The sequence below is a fragment of the Diaphorina citri genome, unplaced genomic scaffold (genome assembly GCF_000475195.1).
Source record: "Diaphorina citri unplaced genomic scaffold, Diaci psyllid genome assembly version 1.1 scaffold2772, whole genome shotgun sequence".
NCBI lineage: Eukaryota > Metazoa > Arthropoda > Insecta > Hemiptera > Psyllidae > Diaphorina > Diaphorina citri.
The window spans coordinates 10080-29294 of record NW_007380189.1 but is presented as its reverse complement, the minus strand read 5'-3'; the positions used below and the strand labels follow the sequence as shown (position 1 = coordinate 29294).

The window sequence follows — 19215 nt, the reverse complement described above, 5'->3', positions numbered from 1 at the left end:
GATACTATAGACGATATGAGACAAGGTAAGGATAAAACACCTACTCCCAACGTAAGGATAAAAGACCTTTAGACGATACGAGACAAGGTAAGGATAAAGTCGTGAATAACCTACTCTGAGTCAGTTAGGCCATGATTTAGAATAAACAAGTTCAACAAGTGGTTCAGTTGTTGTTGTTGTAGCTTCAGCTGTAGCCGAATGGTGATGTCAGAATAAAGAAGTTCAGTGAACTGTAGCGTATTACTCAAAAGAGGCCCGATCGACCCTTTGGAGGTCCTGTAAAGGGCTCTTATCGAAAAAATGTCCTTTAAATGTTAAACATATTTGCCAAATTCCGTCAAAATCGATCAAAGTTATGGCGTTCGGTATGGTGAAACAAACAAGTTATAGGGTAAAACTAAAGGAAAAAATGGGCAATATACATAATTCCAAGAAATAGACCTTTATTTTTACTTTCTATTACCCTTATTTCTTATTAATATTATATTTAGATATTTATTTATTTTTAAAAATGTTTACATGTAGGTACCTATCGCAACCGTGGGTTTGAAAACTTTTCACGCTTTCAACTTATATTGGCTAACTCTTAACCCGTTTTGGTTGCAGCGGTCACTGGTTGGTACTACGAGAAAGATTCTCTGGTGCGGAAGAAAAAGTACAACCCAATGTTAATCGACACCATACCTTTCTATTTGAGTAAACTTAACAAGATGGCCAAAGAAAATGAAGGATTCCTTGTCAAGAGAAAAGAGGTAAGGGGAAATTTTTTGTATTGAGTATTATTTATTACAAATATATTCTTTTAAGATTGATTAATAAAATCAAACTTTACAAGATAGGATATCTACGTACATGGCATACGAGTATGTTGAGATATATCCAAAACCGATATATTTTTTGCCGCTTTATCGATATATTTTTTTACCGATATATCGAAGCCATATTGGTGATATATCGATATATTTTGGTGGTTATTTAAAAAATACGAATTTGAAAATTTGAAAAACTTTCTCTTTTATCTTACATGATAACTTCCTCCTTTATCTTCCTTGATATTTTGATTTCCAGATGACCTGGGCAGATATTTACTTCACCGCCGTGTTTGACTACATACAAGAGCTGCTCAAGACAGATCTGTCCGCTAGAATTCCGCATCTGATGGAGGTTCCCAAACACGTCCTCATGATTCCCAAAATGAGGCGCTGGTGGGACTCGAGACCTCGCAGTCATCTGAAATATTGAGAACCCCTGGAAATGAGAAATTTTGAACAGTCATCTTAAATTTTAAGAAAATCAACATCTTATCACAAACCAAGCAACATTTGAAAACATAGTTAATTATACCAAAGGAAAAGTCTGAAATTTTGACAGAATATTCTTTTCTTTTGTAAACCAAACCAAAGAAGCAAGTTTCAAGTGAAATTAGCTCCAAAAGTAGTTACCAAGATGCAATAAACAACAAATTTCCTATTTTATGGAGGACCAGAAATTAAAAGTGGCTTTAATTAAAATTGAAAATATAGGACACCTAAAAATAAAATGAAAGATACGTTTAATTTTAAATAAATAACACGCCCAACCTTAACTAATAAATTTCCATTTTCTTTTTAATATCTTCTACCTATAACTATTATTTTTCCATACAGTTTGAATACGAACTACTCAGAAAGTAGGAAACTATTGAGGTAGGCTTACAAGGTTAAAGCTCTCAAACTTGAAATTTGACAAGCTAATAGGAAAGTACCCAAATGCATAATAGGTATTTGCTTATAGCGAACTAAAAGAATACATTACTTTCCTTCGTATATAGGATACGGAAAGTAAAAACACAAAATATGCATTTAAACATTGAAGACGATAGAATGTCGAGTGAGAGATTGTGACTAGTTTCATCTTGAGAGGGAAATTCTTCCTTACGTTATAGCGTTATACACATGAATATTTAGAAAAAATAATGGATTCTGGGATCAAACTCAGAATCTCGGTTCCTAGTGAGAATATTGTTCATTTTTATTAGTTAAATGAAATGTTTACAGTTTTATGGTAAGTTACCTATCATAGATTCAAAGGATTTTTTTTTTGTGGGAGGGAGGCGCCATCTTGGAAGAAAAAATACAACACTAGCGCACCTTGTTTTTTAAGGAACATCCCTAAAAAAAAAAAAAAAAAAAAGGAAATTGGGATGGAAGACAAATAATACCTCACTTTTTTCAAAAGGCACAATTTATGTACGTGTAGGAAAATTTCATACATTTTAACCCGACTCGTCCCGAGTACCTACCAAATAATTCGGTCCCTTCTTTAACCCTTTCAGACCACGGACCCCGATTCAAGCTCCCCATCATGTACGTGAATGGCACGCAGCATTATTCCACACGTGACATGTGTCGCTACCTGGGGCGTAAATGTCGTACTTCCAACCTCATGGGGGACAACGATATAGAGAACATGGTCATAGACATGTGGGTGGACAACTTCAACGATATGAGACTTAGTAAGTCATTTTATGATGAGCAGAGAATTTCAGAATATGGCACTTATTTTTCCAAAATATGAACCTCATGGGGGACAACGATATAGAGAACATGGTCATAGACATGTGGGTGGACAACTTCAACGATATGAGACTTAGTAAGTCATTTTAACTACTCCGAGGCTTAGGTGTAGGGGCAAGCAGCTCTAAAGAATGAGTTAAGCTTCTACGAATCTCATTTTAATGGCTAGGTCTACACTCAGACATTACACTATGATTAATTTTACAAGGATGGGACACGCAACTTTGGTTAAGATTGATCTATCTAACGGTTGGCGGCATTTTGGCCGCTTTTGGAGAATTTTTTTATTTTATTAAAATTTTTAATCTTGGATTACCACCTAACTCTTAGAGCTCCATTATTATTTGGTCATCTACCTTGCAATCATAATCAATTGTGTACAAAACTTTCCTTTGCTCTGTGAAGGTGAGACTGGACATACTTTAATATCTTTAAATGCAAATATTTTATCCTCAACATTGGGTATTAGGATTATTGAGATATTTGGAAAATCCTACAATGCTGTAGTGAGCACCAAGAATTGTGTTTTAATAAAACAAAAATTGCATGTTTTTTTTTTTAATTATCGACCTATTTAAATTGAATTAATTTATTTATCTGGTCATAGACATGTGGGTGGACAACTTCAACGATATGAGACTTAGTAAGTCATTTTATGATGAGCAGAGAGTTCAGAATATGGCACTTATTTTTCCAAAATATGGCACTAAAAAACTTGGCGATATGGCACTTATTTTGGGAAAATATGGCATTTATTTGTTCAAAACATGGCAAAATAAGCAATTTTTTCAAGAATCATAGGCAACTATTTTACATTTTTCCTTGGAATGTCAAATAAAAATTGAATTTTCAACTTTTTAAAATAATTTTTCGCTGTTTTGACTCCAGATTTGGATTTTTGAGGACTTAATGCAACTTTTTTATCCTCAACATTGGTTATTAGCATTATTGAGATATTTGGAAAATCCTACAATGCTGTAGTGATAGTGAGCACCAAGAATTGTGTTATAATAAAACAAAAATTGCATGTTTTTTTTTAATTATTGACTTATTTAAATTGAATTAATTTATTTATTATCTCTGTTCTAATTTCCAGAGGTAAATGAGTGGAACTACATGGAAAATATCGAGGAGAGGAAAGAAATGGACTATGAGATACTGGGTGTACTCTTACCCACGCATCTATCCATATATGAGGAGATGGCTAAGAAACACGACGGATACTTGTTCCGAAAAGACAGGGTGAGTTAGTTAACCCGGTATATTATTATTTTCTTTTAATCATTAGGTAGGTACCTAGCTATTTCTTTAAAAAGGTAAATGTTAACCGAGATTAACCCAACCCAAGAAAAAGCTCAAAAATAAGGAAGCAGAAATGGATATCTGGTTCGTTAAAAAAAAGCCCTTGGTACAACACCCAAATTTTATACACTCCTAGAGGTCATTAAACTGCCTTGGTGGTGTCGTGGTCAAGACGCTCGCCTGGTAAACAGGAGGGCGTGGGTTCAATCCCAGCCGAGGTATGGAATTTTATCCTTATTATAATTTGAGAATATGACCACAGTAATAGTAGTAGTAGCCTACTGCTGGAGTAAAGGGACTTTTCAGTCCTATGCAGTATAAATAAGCACAACAATTTCTCATTTCAGCCAACCTGGGCCGACTTTTTCTTCGCCGGTGTCCTGGACTATTTGAAGGGCCCCTATCATCTCCACGCCCACTATTTGGACAAGTACCCCTATTTGCAGAAGTTGATAGAGAAAATCCACGGGTTGCCTCGGGTTCGAGACTGGGTCGCCAACAGACCCACTAACAACTGGGACTGGCAGTACATGTACTTCTATAAGCTAGGCTAATAAAGTGGAACCTATGTATTTTGTTCTATAAGTTCCATCAAATGAGCCAACAGTCCAACACTGAATATGGAATGGAAAGATTGTTTTCCCTAAGTAAAAAAGTGAAATAGGGAATATGTTGCCCTGTTATAAATAAGATAAAATAATAAAAGACACTACCAGTTTTCTACCTTTTTAATTATTTATTATTATTATTATTTTTATTATCTCCTATTATTTAAATGTGAATGTGCACATAAAATGTAATAATATAATATACGAGTAAATGAACATTAATTTAACAATAGAGCTCCAAGGGTTAGGCCGGGCACTCACGTTCAGGTATACATGAATAGGTATGCCTGTCAGGCAAAACTGAACGAATGTGGCAGTAAAAATCACATTTTCAAGTTAAAATCTGACCGTAAGTGGTCGGCCTTGGGTGGATGGAAACACCTCAGGTCTTATACTCTCTTAGTGGTTCTACCTAGTGGTTAGTGGTTAGCTTACAATCGAGCATCCACTAAATTTTAAATATGTACCTACCAGACTGTGGGCTCACTTTCGGAGCGCATTATCCCTCACTCATTGCTGTAGGGGAGGGTGTGGTTCTCAGTTCATAGATCTGAATGTAGGCTTCAGTAAGCGTTATCATTTGGGGCAGAATGTCCGTCACGTGGAGATCCTGTATTTCGTACCACTTCCCTATACCCTGTGAAAAACAAATAGGTAAGCGTCATTATTTAGGGCGGAATGTCCCTCACGTGGAGGTCCTGTATTTCGTACCACTTCCCTATACCCTGCGGAACATACACAAGTGTTATCATTTGGGCAGAATATCGACGTGAAAAATCGAAATTGAACAAACCGTTCGAGAATTATGTTGAGACAAAGAAACCAATACCAGTATTCATGAACGAAATTTCTCGCTCTTAAGTTAGACTGAAGTCAATTTTGACCAATCAGATTTTTGGAATTGATGATACTTCAGTGCAACTTGAGACAAAGTATTTTGTTCATAAATATGGGTGTAAATCTGTAAATGTTTAATCGTCATCTTAAAACTTGAAACTTACTTTGTCCATTCAAATATACTGTATTGGGACAAAATCCTCCTTTACCTTATGATACAAATGCACACGGTACGTCCCATTACTCGGCTCCCCATCATGTCTCACGTGGAGGTCCTGTATTTCGTACCACTTCCCTATACCCTGTGAAAAACAAATAGGTAAGCGTCATTATTTAGGGCGGAATGTCCGTCACGTGGAGGTCCTGTATTTCGTACCACTTCCCTATACCCTGCGAAAAATAAACAAGTGTTATAAGTTGGGGCAAAAAATCGATCAGACGAGCACTTTCCTATTTCTATTGTGTTGAATATTTTTGCAAAATTTCAACAGAATCGAACAAACCGTTCAAGAATTATCACGAGACAAACAAACTTGAATCTGTAAATGTTTAATCGTCGCGTTGGAACACACCTTGGAACTTTTTTCGCGTTACTTACTTCAAGACACATTCTTTTACATCCGGGAACAGAAAACGAAACAAATGACTAAAACATCCACCTACCTTATGATACAAATGCACACGGTACGTCCCATTACTCGGTTCCCCATCATGCACAATATTAGCCACCAAGTCATACATGGTGCTCTCATATTTGGCCTTCACCTCCGGGGTCAATATACCCATCATGCACAATATTAGCCACCAAGTCATACATGGTGCTCTCATATTTGGCCTTCACCTCCGGGGTCAATATGTCGCCAAAATCCACGTTTTTCACCGGGAAATTCACAATTGTCGGGTTCTTTTCGACAAAGAACGTGTTCTTGGTGAACCGCTTGACGTAGAGAATGAGATAGGGAGGAAGCGATGTGATTTCGAATCGCTTGAGGAAGTTCTCCTTGTAGGTTTTGTACTCCTTCTCCGACTCGTTGTTGAACTTGGTCAGGATTGTGTACAGGTTGACCTGCGAGGGACAGAGGGAATAAAGATTCAAGAGTTTGGCCCGAAACTGACGTAGAGAATGAGATAGGGAGGAAGCGATGTGATTTCGAATCGCTTGAGGAAGTTCTCCTTGTAGGTTTTGTACTCCTTCTCCGATTCGTTGTTGAACTTGGTCAGGATTGTGTACAGGTTGACCTGCGAGGGACAGAGGGAATAAAAATTCAAGAGTTTGGCCCGAAATAGCTTTTTTATTGATCCCATGGTCAAGTGGTCACTGCGCTCGCCTTGCACGCGGGAGACCCGTGTTCAATTTCCGGCAGGATCTTTTTTTTTTTTTGTCATACTAATGATTGATTCCGTGACTGGCACTCAGCTGGTGACAGCAATGTAGGTAAACACTGGGTGTTGGGATTATTGAGATACTTGGAAAAGTCTACAATGCTGCAGTGAGCGACAAAAATTGTGATATTATAACGCCATTTACTAGTATTTATTTCTTAGGATATAAGTTTTTTTTTTTTTTTTTTTTTTTGTCATACTAATGATTGATTCTGTGACTGGCACTCAGCCGGTGGCAGCAATGTAGGTAAACACTGGGTGTTGGGATTATTGAGATACTTGGAAAAGTCTACAATGCTGCAGTGAGCGGCAAAAATTGTGATATTATAACGCCATTTACTAGTATTTATTTCTTAGGATATAAAAGATTTAAACCCTGACGTACCTGGGGTATAATATTCTCCAGAACTTCATCTTTGAACAAGGGAGGAGGCGGGAGGTCACAGGTCAGATAGAGGAATGGGCTCTCTGTTTCCGTCTCCTTGTATTCTTCAGTCAACAGGAGGCGCTGTCTAACTTTCTCCTCCAATTCTACTGGCGGGATTTTCCGGGTTTTCACCTGAAGGGAAGGAAAAGTTCTTGAATTTAACAATAGAACTCTCGAGTAAGGACGTAATATTGAAGGAAAACCTATCCCACGGACATGGAAAGCAAAGTATTGCGTCCCTCATTTTTTGTCGCTACTCGAGACACGAACCACAATTACAAGTCCTACGTCTTACCACTGAGCTTCCAGTCTTACCTTCATAGAGCCAAGGAAAGTCTTATACACAATACTTGAGTCTTTCTTCTTAGTTCCATTTAGGGCGCGGTGTAAAGTGTTCAGAAACCAAGAGAGGAAATCAATGGGATCACCTGGAAAAAGACAAGTAGAGGTGTAAGTAGTACTTTACGTAGACTGTCAGCTTAAAACAAGTTGTCCCACTATGACTATGTTAACAGTAAGTGAAAGGTTGGTAAGGTTTGAAATGATTGCCAGCCAAATTAACTTGAGGGTAGCGCGCCTACGCCTACCTTGTAAGAACTTGGTCGCGGGTTCGACTCCCTCCCGGGACGAACTTTATCCTAACCAGATAAGGCTATAATTTTAGGAACGGCTGGCTTTCTCCTATCCTGTCCTCCTTCTCTCCTTGATTTTGGGACGATAAGATCTCCGTTGTTACAGTTCCAGCTATCAAACCTCTCTCCCACCCACTACTTACTCTATTTACTTTTCCTATCTAAGGGCAGAAAGAAAGGAAAAACAAGGAAGAGATGGATCGATGGCGTGAGAAGATGGTACAACCAAAGAAGTAACCCCCACAGAAATCAAGACTGGACGGAAATCGCATAGGATAGAGGGGAGTGGAAAAAGCTGTGTTCGAGAGGTCCTCGGTCCGCACGGCCTGTTAGAACTCTGCAGTAAAGTAAGATACTTACTCCATACACAAAAAGCCCAATTTGTGACTTAGATGTAGGGGCTAAGTAGCCCTAAAGGATGGGTTAAGCTTCTACGAATCTACAAAGGTACTTACTCTGCTCCGTAAACTGGAACTGTTTTCTCGACCACAGGACCACAGCCTGTAGCATTTCATGCGGTGACACATGAGACTTGAAGTTGCGCGGATTCCACAGTTTGCGCATGAGCTCACCAAATCTCTGCACCAATAGGAAGCTGCTATCACCTGGTGGACGCTTGACGCGTGCGTAGTTGATTTCGCGCAGGAAATAGTCGCGCAGCGGCGTCACGTGACATAAGGCCTGTGTGGAATAGAATAGTGAGTAGTATACAATACATAGGACAAAATTAAAGGTAACCTCCGTGGCCGAGTAGGTATCGCCCTAGGCTTACACGCCGGAGTTTCTGGGTTTGAGTCCTGGCGGAGTCGAAGTTTTTCGGCTCTGGCGGGCTTGAAGTTCGGGTGCACTCAGCCTCATGACGACAGCACTTCGAGGATAATTGGTTGGGAGTTAATCCATTAAAAAAAAAAGGTCTTAATTTGAAATGACATTTCTTTTCTTTAGGGTTTTCCCTTAGGATGCCACTTTCTCACAGTATTTCTACCCATTCTAGGGGATAATAAATACATATTAAAGTAAATCTAATATATATATATATAAAAAAAAAAAATCGATCTACTTTTGCCGATCTTTTTCTTCCTTCAGCGAGTGTGGACATAGCTTTACGAAAAATAAACAAATCGCAAAATCGGCAAACTTTCGACGTTTCCGAAAACTTTTTGGAAAGGAAACCGCTAACCGCTGAAACTATTGAAACTTGAAACTGGAATCAAATGGATTGGCAAACCAGAAAGGCAACAAGGGGTTGAAGTCATATCAGCAAATACATCAAGGTCTGCCCTGAAGCAAATAAAATCCTCCAGAGAAGGTAAGTTACAGCACTTACCTATAGCCATCTAAGACCCTCTTACCATGTCCAAGAAACTCTCTCCCCTAGATCTCTATGTATTCAGGGAAAATTGGGTATTAAAACATGCTTAAGGTTTAACCCCCTCATTCCTTAAATACTTTTGACAAAAATACTAACCTTTGGGCAATAAAATAATCTACTGTGCAAGTGGGCTTTTGGAAAAAAGTTTCCTGTTTGCAAAGCACATAAGCATGTCTTTTGCACAATATTATTGCCAGTAGACTGGGCTCTCAAGACCTTGTGCTAACAACAGGGACAAAGCAGCATTTCAGTTCTATTCCGTTTAACTCGCAGGTAACCCGAGCAACACAGCCACTTCAGAATGGATTATCAAAACCGGCCAGGTGGTAAAACGGGAGGAGGAGGTGTAGCATCATGGTCCGAATCAAACCGGGATAGACGGGAAAGGTTGAGACAACTTGCACTGGAAACCATAGACCTCAACAAGGATCCGTATTTTATGAAAAATCATTTGGGTGAGTTAACTTTGTATTGATTTGGGCTGAACTTCTGCTAAAGCCTATCTTTTCATCTCTTCATTAAAGAAATCATGATCTTGAAATTCCAAGATAATTAACTTTTTCCTGTCGAAATGTGAATTGAAATTTTCTAGAATAAAAATGCTGAATGAATAGGTATATTGATATGAGTTACCTAGTTTATTGCTTCTAGAGATTTACAACCTTTGTCCCAATCCTAGGTAAATTTATCAAGTTCTAGAACCAAGTAATCTAAATGTGTGATCCAACTATCCTGAATTTTAGAAATCATTAACTGCTACAATCTCTTTCATATCAAGTACATCTGTGTTTCAGGTTCATATGAATGTAAATTGTGTTTAACTCTGCATAACAATGAGGGCAGTTACTTGGCACACACTCAGGGCAAGAAACATCAGGCCAACTTAGCCAGGAGAGCAGCAAAGGAAGCTAAAGATGCACCTCAGCAGGTGAGTGTATTTTTACACCCATACTCTACCTGGTGTGCTTTTCTAACCCATGGGTCTGCAACAGTCTGTGATGAATTGCTTGTTTACACACATAAGGACTCAATATTGATTTCAACATTGGACTGGGGACCTGTGAGGACATGAGACACACAATACAGCTGCTGTTTAAATAAAAAAGGCCTGGGAAGAAAAAGAATGTGGACCTGGGAAAAGTTTCCTCTAACTCTAATCTCACTTCTGCTTCACTGCATTGGCGGCGTGCCATCAACTTAATTTTAAAGCATTGCACGCCGCCAATGCAAGAAAGGTAGGTACTACGTGAAGGAGGAGCACACAAATTATGACGTGAATAAAAGGCGGGGTACAAAATTGAATTTCTAATCTTTTTGGGGTGGGATGGAGTTTTGTTTATTTTTTGTGGGCACTTGATTTATTTTGGGAGGAACGACTTGGCGGGGTCTTTTTTTATGCCACGAAGTGGTATTTTTTGGGGGGTTAAACATACGTATTGAAGAAAAAAAAAATTCCCAAGTTCAAAGATGCCTAACAGGTTCCAAGTCTCTGATATAAGGCCTAGAGTTCTAATAAATTTCCAAGATTAGATTATGGAAGGATTTGTAAATACTGTACTATGAAAAATATAATCAAACATTTTCGTCCATACAATAATTATTGCGTTATTTCACTCTATTCTACTAACTGAGCAGACTCCACTTTTTATCCACTATTTTCAGTGTTATTTAAAGTGTCTGGCTTTCCAATAAAGTGATAACCAATTTAGGTACACAACTTGGACTGTTTTATGGCTTCATGCCTCAAATAATAAATAATGTAGTCTGTAAATTCAAGATTCAGGGTACCAATATTAAACTTTGTATTTTTCCCCTTTCACAGCCTGCTCCAGAAAAGCCAAGAGTGGAACCGAAAAAGTTTGTCAAAATTGGTCGCCCTGGGTATCGAGTAACTAAACAACGGGACCCATCCAATGGTCAACAGAGTCTCTTATTCCAAGTGGACTACCCAGGTAAGTGATTCCTTAGCTTCCCTCTCATTCCCAAAAATGAATTCCCTAAAGGGAATTTTCCTAAAAATCCCAAAGATACCCTTTCCTATGGGCAGAACCATGTGTTTACTAGGATTTTTTTCTCTCTTTGGGAATCCTAATAGGGATAAAGAGGAATTCTTCTTTGAATAAACCTGACGTTTTTTCTATTTACAGAAATTGCTGATGATGTATTCCCACGTCACAGATTCATGTCCGCATACGAGCAGAGAATTGAGCCTCCAGATAGAAAATGGCAGTATCTACTGTTTGCTGCTGAACCCTATGAAACTATTGCATTCAAGGTAAGTGATGGATTATTTAAAAGAATGACTAACATTACTGTTTCATTAATTTACTCAAGTACTCTCAGGATGTACAAGTAAAATAACCTCATCATTTGAGCTAAGAGATCTTGTGTTCTAATTGTATCTAGGCTTCCTAAATACCACTATAGAAATATATCATTATTAAAAACAGTGCAGGTGTATTACTTTGAAGACAAACATACAAACTGGATAAAGGTATTCTTAGAAAGTCAGTCATACGAGCAGAGAATTGAGCCTCCAGATAGAAAATGGCAGTATCTACTGTTTGCTGCTGAACCCTATGAAACTATTGCATTCAAGGTACTTAAGTGATAGGACTGGATTATTTGAAAGAATAACTGGTGGTTTAGTTTTAGTGGACCATGTAAAACTTACCTGTCAAAATCAGATTAGCCTATTGAACATACAACAGTGGTTGGGTAGAAAGAAAAGCTCACACAAGTGAGAATCTTGCTAGTGAATAAAGATTTTTTTTTTTTTAAACCCATTGTGATTTTTTGCTTGTTCCATTTCAGGTACCCAGCAGGGAAGTAGACAAAGGTGACACCAAATTCTGGACCGCAGAGAATTGAGCCTCCAGATAGAAAATGGCAGTATCTACTGTTTGCTGCTGAACCCTATGAAACTATTGCATTCAAGGTAAGTGATAGGACTGGATTATATGAAAGAATAACTAGTGGTTTAGTTTTAGTGGACCATGTAAAACTTACCTGTCAAAATCAGATTAGGCTATTGAACATACAACAGTGGTTGGGTAGAAAGAAAAGCTCACACAAGTGAGAATCTTGCTAGTGAATGGATTTTTTTTTTTTTTACCCATTGTGATTTTTTGTTTGTTCCATTTCAGGTACCCAGCAGGGAAGTAGACAAAGGTGACACCAAATTCTGGACTCACTGGAACAAGGACACCAAACAGTTCTTCCTCCAGTTCTCATTCCGCAACGAGTCCAAACCTTCCTTCCGACCACCTCCTTCTCCATCTCCCGCTATTCGTAACAATCTGCCTCCTCCACCAATGTTACCACCACCACCTCCTCCTCAAATGATGGGCCCCCCTCCTCCTCCCCCTGGACTGTTTGGGAATATGCCCCCACCCCCTCCACATATGGGAGGGATGGCTCCTACACTGGCAATGCCCCCTCCCCCACCTCCTCCCAACTTGTAAGCCTGTTGGGATTTGGCTCCCCCCTTTACAAATCCTTGATCTGTGGTTTTCCAGAATGTCAAGGACATTGATTGTATAAATTTATGTCATCTGAATCCATTGTGGGGGAAAAAATGTGCTTGGAAGGTCACTGACTTATAAGTGCTAAGTTGCAGGTTCGATTCCCGCCTTGGGGAGAACTTTTTCCTGAACACTCAAGGATTGCTCTTGGAACAGCTAGCTTTATCCTGTCCTCTTCAATTTTGGGACTACAGACTTCCATTGTTAAAGTTCCCTCTATTAAGGAGCGCGGTAGCGCTCCGCCCCGCAAGGATTGCTCTTGGAACAGCTAGCTTTATCCTGTCCTCTTCAATTTTGGGACTACAGACTTCCATTGTTAAAGTTCCCTCTATTAAACATACGTATTGAAGAAAAAAAAAATTCCTAAGTTCAAAGATGCCTAACAGGTCCCAAGTCTCTGATATAAGGCCTAGAGTTCTAATGAATTTCCAAGATTAGATTATGGAAGGATTTGTAAATACTGTACTATGAAAAATATAATCAAACATTTTTGTCCATACAATAATTATTGCGTTATTTCACTCTACTAACTGAGCAGACTCCACTTTTTATCCACTATTTTCAGTGTTATTTAAAGTGTCTGGCCTTCCAATCAACACAGGAGTGCAAGGATGATTTTGATGTTGAATTTCTTGAGGGGTTGGTTTGGTTTACACTTAGCCACAGGTCGCTGAAATTTTGCAGACAGCTTCCACAGTTAATGATGATCAAAAGTAGGTATCCTTGCTCCCTGTTTCCAGAAGGTTCGGCTGTTATTCCAGACCAAAGTTCCACTGTTTAAGGCTATACAGGGAAAAAGCTCAAAAGGAACTAGCGCTTCTCACTTTACCTTTAGCCACAAATCGCTCAAATATTGCAGACAGCTGAAAAGGAACTAGCGCTTTTCACGACTTTACCTTTAGCCACAGGTCGTTCAAATATTGCAGACAGCTTCCACAGTTAATGATCAAAAGTGTCCGCCGGCCAGACCTCGAGAAATGTACGGTTCGACCACCATTTATCGCCAAATCTTAGAGAAAGCTCAAAAAGAGTTTGCATTGCTCAGGCCTTTAGATTTCAGCAAAAGTCGCTCGAACTTGGCACAGAGATGATAACATATAAAGATCGAAAGTATCCTTGGGCCCTGTTTCCAGAAGGTACGGTTCGGCCGATACTTAACTACTAAACTAACCCCACAAGCAGTATTATTTTAATACTGCATATGGTAAGACTTTTGAGAGCAGCAAAGGAAGCTAAAGATGCACCTCAGCAGGTGAGTGTATTTTTACACCCATACTCTACCTGGTTTGCTTTTCTAACCCATGTCTTCTTCTCTTGTGATGAATTGCTTGTTTACATACATAAGGACTCAATATTGATTTCAACATTAGACTGGGGACCTGTGAGGACATGAGACACACAATACAGCTGCTGTTTAAATAGAAAAGGGCTGGGAAGAAAAAGACTGTGGACCCGGGAAAAAGGTGGTTTTGATAAGGACAATGTAAAGTGTTGAAAATCTCAAGCTCTTTTAGGAAAGCTAGCAGTTGAATGAGCCCCTTGATTGAAAATAACCAATTTAGGTACACAACTTGGACTGTTTTATGGCTTCATGCCTCAAATAATAAATAATGTAGTCTGTAAATTCAAGATTCAGGGTGAATTTGGCCTTAACAATAACGGGTTGCTTGGGAATGCGACCTTTTCCTAGAACTTTGTAGTAACCCTGAAACAAAAAATGTAGAAAATAATGGATTAGTGGTCAAAGTCAAATTACCAACATTGAAGTCCAATATAAAAGGTAGGTAGTCTACTTATCTCCATAGGCACTTTACATATATACCTACATACAAAACAAAATATATCTTGTTCTTCCACTTATAGGTACCTATTAAAAACCACATGCTTTACATATATACCTACATACAAAACAAAATATATCTTGTTCTTCCACTTATAGGTACCTATTAAAAACCACATGGATAGATAGATAGATAAATGACATGAAAATGTGTTCCATCAGAGATTCATTGTCATCAGAAATTTTGTACTCTCAGGTCTCCGAGATGAATTCTGATTTATCATCATGTGAAATACATTCCATATCTTTGAAATTGGGATTTACCAAAAAGGAACAAACCTAACAAAGAATACACCAGAGAAAGTGATGGGGAGCTTGGTTAGGGGCCATAACACAAAACCAATACAAGGGGGGAAAACCCCCTTTAGTGTAAGTGTGGCTCAATAAGGATAAAATTGTGTTCCATCAGAAATTCAATGTCATCAGAAATTTTGTACTCTCAGGTCTCCGAGATGAATTCTGATTATCATCATGTAAAACACTTCTCCAAGTACTTTCTATTATGGTATTACATACATTGCATTTTCTATTGAGGAGTCAGAACAGAACGTATAGCAACATGAGGAATGACATTAAATTTTGTACACATTGTCTTCAGACCGCCCGTTCAGTAATCATCATTCAACCTCTCTTAAATAGTAATGTCATTTTTTTCTTTCTTTCCATGATAAAAAAGAATAGGTAGATAGGTACCTTTCAAATTTGTAATTTTTGAAAGATTAATGCAATTTGAGATAACAGATATTCCTCCAATCTGAGCCCATCTCAATATGAGTGTCATATTGAGATGTGATTTGACCTAAAAATAAGAGAAATTGATGGACAGAAAATCCAATACCCATCAGATAGGTGTCTAATCAATAAGATTGCATTAATTTACTCAAGTACTCTCAGGATGCACAAGTAAAATAGTCTCATCATTTGAGCAAGGATTTCTCACATTTTTAGGTTCATACTCTTGGGCTAGTATGTGAAAAATTGAACTCAATAATTACACTGATTCCAGATATTAGGTTTGAGAAGTTGAAGTAAGCATTTCTTGTGAGGTAAGAACTTAAAGGAAAATCTTGTTTCATCAGAAATTCACTGTCATCAGAAATTTTTGTACTCTCAGGTCTCCGAGATGAATTCTGATTATCATCACATGAAACACTGAATGACTTTTTTTTTCAAGTTAATAAAGGTCTGTCAATACCAAAAGCCTTACAAAATTCAATTTCACTGTCATCAGAAATTTTTGTACTCTCAGGTCTCCGAGATGAATTCTGATTATCATCACATGAAACACTGTATGACTTTTTTTTTCAAGTTAATAAAGGTCTGTCAATACCAAAAGCCTTACAAAATTCAATTGCCATTTATTATCATGGATTAATACTTACAGCTTTCACACAGTCAATGATGGGGGCTTTGCCTTCTTTGTTGTCCTTGTACTTTTCTCTGGTCTGATCTGATACTAAGGTCCATAATCTGTCAAGGTTGATGATTGGGCACCATTTGGCGTTCTTCTTAATGTGATAGTTCCTCATACCGACCTGAAATAGTTTGATAAAATTATTACCTACTCAAGAAACAGGTAATAACAGACCTTACACACTCATGTCTGATGTCTCATCAACTTACTCTCCAAGCAAGCTCAGTTGCAGGTCATAGAGCCTTTAGAATCTTGTCTGTGTCTGTGATCATTTTGAGATGTGTACAGATATTATTTCAGATAAGTCTGTCAATGTTGATGATTGGGCACCATTTGGCGTTCTTCTTGATGTGGTAGTTCCTCATACCAACCTGAAATAAATAAAATTATTACTCAAGAAACAGGTAATAATTGACCTTGCACACTCATACCCTGATGTCAACTGATGATATATGCTCCCATACATGATGATGTCTGATGTCTCATCAACTCTCCAAGCAAGCTCAGTTGCAGGTCATAGAGCCTTTAGAATCTTCTCTGTGATCATATTGAGATGTGTTTAGATATTATTTCAGATCTGAACTAACTACAAGCTCTTACCTTTCCAAAGTAACCAGGATGGTATTTGTCGAAGTTGATTCTGTGGTGGTGCATACCTCCAGCATTACCACGACCACCGGGATGCTTCCTGTGTTTGCCAACACGTCCATGACCATGACTCACATGACCTCTAAGCTTTCTGGTCTTCTTCTTGTTTGTGGACTAGAAATTGAAACACATTTGAATTAGAATATTTCAAGTTGCTGTATGGTCTGCACACTGTACCTTCCGAACGCTGTACAGTTCATACGTTGTACCGTCCGTACAGTGTTTTATCCATACGATGTACCGTCCGTACACTGTACCGTCTAACAAGAAAAATACGCCACTGATGTCTCTCTCTCTCTCTCTCTCTCTCCCTATCTCTCTCTCATTCTCTCTCTCTGTCTCTTACTGATATTACATCCGTTTTGTTTTTTGCCACTGGCCCTATTCGTCCAAATACACACTGCTCTGAGATTTGTCATTATTTTCTTCCTCCTCTGTGTCCCTCCCTCCTCTTTCTTCTATTCCCCTCTCTCTCCTCTTTCTCTCTCTCTTCACTTCCTCTTCTTTCTCCCTCTCTTCTCTTCCTCTTCTTTCTCCCTTTCTTCTCTTTCTTTTCTCCCTCTATTCTCTTTCTCCTCTTCCTCCTCTCCTCTTCCTTCTCTTTCTCCTCTTCCTCCCCTACCTCCTCTCGCTCGTTCTATGATTCTATCTTCTCATATCTGCAAGTGATGTTGAAAATAGAGCTTGGTAACGGCTTCGTCTAACACGTCCATGACCATGACTCACATGACCTCTAAGCTTTCTGGTCTTCTTCTTGTTTGTGGACTAGAAATTGAAACACATTTGAATTTGAATAATTCAGGTTTGACTGTCATCTGTATCCAGGCCACCATTATTGAGCTTAACATAACTGACGTTTAGACTTATAGAAAATCCAAATTGAAACTCAAGGTACCCACATAGAGTTGGTTATGAAGGGTATTTCCTCTAGTTCACCATGTTAAGTAGGTCTCTACCCTCTAACACAGGAGTTGAATAGTGACGTTTTCAAATTTACTTAAAACTCATAAAATACCAAAGTTCTTAACAGCGGATCCTAAAGGAAAGTTATGAATTATTTTACTGAAGGATGTGGACATTAAACATTTAAAGTCAGCCTTAGAAAATTCTTCCCTGCTTTGAAACCAGGGTTCATGACCATCAAATTTGGATCACCAAAAATTCCTGGTAAGTTCGGTTAGAGAGACAGAAACATTTGCCACTCTTAAAACAAATTTGGATCACCAAAATTCCTGGTAAGTTCGGTCAGAGAGACCGAAACATTTGCCATTCTTAAAACAAGGGAATAGAAGAGAGCTTCCTGAGGACTTTGAAGGCAGAAATATTGAGGATTATTCAGATAAAAGAGGATAAATTTTCAAATTTTCTTACCATTTTGGACGTCTTTCCGCTCTTGTGGAGTTTCAAAAAGGGACTGATGAGAAGATGGCAATGTTTACAAATTCAAAGTTTGTAAACAAAAAGAAACTTTAATAGAGCGAAAAGATTTTATAATTTGTGTGTATTTTTCGCTCTATTGAATTAGAGAGTTTTAGCGATTTATGAATTTTGTTCTTTTGAATTATTTTCCTTGAAAAATCAGAACTTGAATGTTATGGTCTTATCGTTCCGAAATCGAAGAGAGAAGGAAGACAGGATAGAAGAAAGCCAGCCGTTCCGAGAACGAACATTATCCCATCAGGATAAAATCCGCCCCGGGCGGGATTCGAACCCGCGGCCTAGCGCTTACAAGGCAGACGCACTACCAACTAAGCTAACTAGGGTGGCTGTCAAAAGTTTGGTCAGTAAATTATTCGTAGGTATAACCTACTCCACTTTGAATTTGAAATCTTCCTTGATCTTCAAGCCAGTATATTCATTTCGACTCACTCCCCCTCAGCCAAGTAGAAAATCCTAGGAATTTCAAGTGCTCCTGACCAGATCGAGTGCTCCTGTTCCCTTTGGAAATGAAAACCCTGCAAATATTCAGACAAGTGTGTCGAAAAGGCAACCGAAATTTTATTGGATATCCCAGTAAGTACCTGTCTTTCTTATGAAAAGCTGATCTGGGCAGGAATTGGGCAACCAAACATAAAAACTCTTCGCCAAGAGCTACCCATGTCCTACAACTGAGGTGCTAAAATAGAGGTCTATAATAATGTCAGAGATCGCTAGATAGGTTGCGATTCCCCACTGGGGCAGACGTTTTATCGTAGACAAGTGTGTCGAAAAGGCAACCGAAATTTTATTGGATATCCCAGTAAGTACCTGTCTTTCTTATGAAAAGCTGATCTGGGCAGGAATGGGGCAACCAAACAAAGCTCTTCGCCAAGAGCTACCCATGTCCTACAACTGAGGTGCTAAAATAGAGGTCCGTAATAATGTCAGAGATCGCCAGATAGGTTGCGATTCCCCACTGGGGCAAACGTTTTATCGTAAAATGCAATTTGAGATAACAGATATTCCTCCAATCTGAGCCCATCTCAATATGAGTGTCATATTGAGATGTGATTTGACCTAAAAATAAAAGAAATTGATTGACAGAAAATCCAATACTCATCAGATAGGTGTCTAATCAATAAGATTGCATTAATTTACTCAAGTGCTCTCAGGATAGACCAAGTTGAAAAAAAATTTCATCAAAATCGGTTAAGTTTAGCCGGAGATATTTGACTTTGAAAAACGTCAAATTTG

The 19215-nt window shown here is 38.4% G+C and overlaps 5 protein-coding genes and 1 long non-coding RNA gene across 8 annotated transcripts in view; 4 read left to right on the top strand and 2 right to left on the bottom strand.

The window, feature by feature from the left end:
• Window positions 1–6: 6 nt before the first annotated feature.
• On the top strand, window positions 7–4567 carry LOC103519526 (glutathione S-transferase 2-like). The gene is made up of 7 exons (XM_017448230.1): window positions 7–25; window positions 607–752; window positions 1069–1239; window positions 2239–2451; window positions 3156–3198; window positions 3652–3797; window positions 4205–4567. The coding sequence occupies exons 1-7, from the start codon at window positions 16–18 to the stop codon at window positions 4409–4411; spliced, it is 936 nt and encodes a 311-aa protein (XP_017303719.1). The 5' UTR covers window positions 7–15; the 3' UTR covers window positions 4412–4567.
• Window positions 902–8422, bottom strand: LOC103519523 (U4/U6.U5 tri-snRNP-associated protein 2). 2 transcript variants are annotated; one of them, XM_008484612.3, is made up of 7 exons: window positions 8200–8422; window positions 7428–7540; window positions 7071–7244; window positions 6144–6368; window positions 5966–6067; window positions 4937–5102; window positions 902–1248 (listed from the first exon to the last, which is right to left on the bottom strand). In XM_008484612.3, the coding sequence occupies exons 1-6, from the start codon at window positions 8306–8308 to the stop codon at window positions 4965–4967; spliced, it is 861 nt and encodes a 286-aa protein (XP_008482834.1). In that variant the 5' UTR covers window positions 8309–8422; the 3' UTR covers window positions 902–1248; window positions 4937–4964. The 2 variants fall into 2 exon arrangements, with proteins under 2 accessions (XP_008482834.1, XP_026686791.1); XM_026830990.1 differs by having other exon boundaries at window positions 902–1230.
• Window positions 8423–8878: 456 nt separating this feature from the next.
• Window positions 8879–12889, top strand: LOC103519522 (splicing factor 3A subunit 2). The gene is made up of 6 exons (XM_008484611.3): window positions 8879–9053; window positions 9390–9571; window positions 9911–10044; window positions 10939–11068; window positions 11264–11391; window positions 12263–12889. Exons 2-6 carry the CDS (start codon window positions 9418–9420, stop codon window positions 12578–12580), a joined length of 864 nt encoding a protein of 287 aa, XP_008482833.1. The 5' UTR covers window positions 8879–9053; window positions 9390–9417; the 3' UTR covers window positions 12581–12889.
• Window positions 11621–11972, top strand: LOC113471665. Its single transcript, XR_003394280.1, has 2 exons — window positions 11621–11715; window positions 11931–11972. It is a non-coding gene; the product is annotated as an uncharacterized LOC113471665 (long non-coding RNA).
• Window positions 12890–14198: 1309 nt separating the features above from the next.
• Window positions 14199–17981, bottom strand: LOC103519524 (60S ribosomal protein L27a). Its single transcript, XM_017448229.2, has 5 exons — window positions 17914–17981; window positions 16495–16656; window positions 16209–16265; window positions 15863–15958; window positions 14199–14345 (listed from the first exon to the last, which is right to left on the bottom strand). The coding sequence occupies exons 1-5, from the start codon at window positions 17914–17916 to the stop codon at window positions 14199–14201; spliced, it is 465 nt and encodes a 154-aa protein (XP_017303718.1). The 5' UTR covers window positions 17917–17981.
• Window positions 17982–18357: 376 nt separating this feature from the next.
• LOC103519521 overlaps window positions 18358–19215 on the top strand; it is a 6026-nt gene continuing 5168 nt past the window's right edge. The window contains exons 1-2 of one of the 2 annotated variants that reach the window (XM_008484609.2): window positions 18358–18537; window positions 18764–18781. In XM_008484609.2, coding sequence (XP_008482831.1) covers window positions 18489–18537; window positions 18764–18781 — 67 coding nt within the window. In that variant the 5' untranslated portion in view covers window positions 18358–18488. Of the gene's footprint in view, window positions 18556–18763; window positions 18782–19215 lie in introns of both variants that reach the window. The other variant, XM_008484608.2, reaches the window with a different exon arrangement.

Coding starts and splice junctions, on each gene's coding strand:
- LOC103519526 (XM_017448230.1), top strand. Junction 3,199..3,651: donor CTTCAACGATATGAGACTTA/GTAAGTCATTTT, acceptor TCTAATTTCCAG/AGGTAAATGAGTGGAACTAC. Junction 3,798..4,204: donor ACTTGTTCCGAAAAGACAGG/GTGAGTTAGTTA, acceptor TTCTCATTTCAG/CCAACCTGGGCCGACTTTTT.
- LOC103519523 (XM_008484612.3), bottom strand. CDS start 8,308: ATGCGCAAACTGTGGAATCCGCGCAACTTCAAGTCTCATGTGTCACCG. Junction 7,245..7,427: donor CTTTCCTTGGCTCTATGAAG/GTAAGACTGGAA, acceptor CCTTCCCTTCAG/GTGAAAACCCGGAAAATCCC. Junction 5,103..5,965: donor GTGTGCATTTGTATCATAAG/GTAGGTGGATGT, acceptor TGTTTTTCACAG/GGTATAGGGAAGTGGTACGA.
- LOC103519522 (XM_008484611.3), top strand. CDS start 9,418: ATGGATTATCAAAACCGGCCAGGTGGTAAAACGGGAGGAGGAGGTGTA. Junction 10,045..10,938: donor CTAAAGATGCACCTCAGCAG/GTGAGTGTATTT, acceptor CCCCTTTCACAG/CCTGCTCCAGAAAAGCCAAG. Junction 11,392..12,262: donor ATGAAACTATTGCATTCAAG/GTAAGTGATGGA, acceptor GTTCCATTTCAG/GTACCCAGCAGGGAAGTAGA.
- LOC103519524 (XM_017448229.2), bottom strand. Junction 16,266..16,494: donor ATCCTGGTTACTTTGGAAAG/GTAAGAGCTTGT, acceptor TATTTATTTCAG/GTTGGTATGAGGAACTACCA. Junction 14,346..15,862: donor TCATTGACTGTGTGAAAGCT/GTAAGTATTAAT, acceptor TTTTTGTTTCAG/GGTTACTACAAAGTTCTAGG.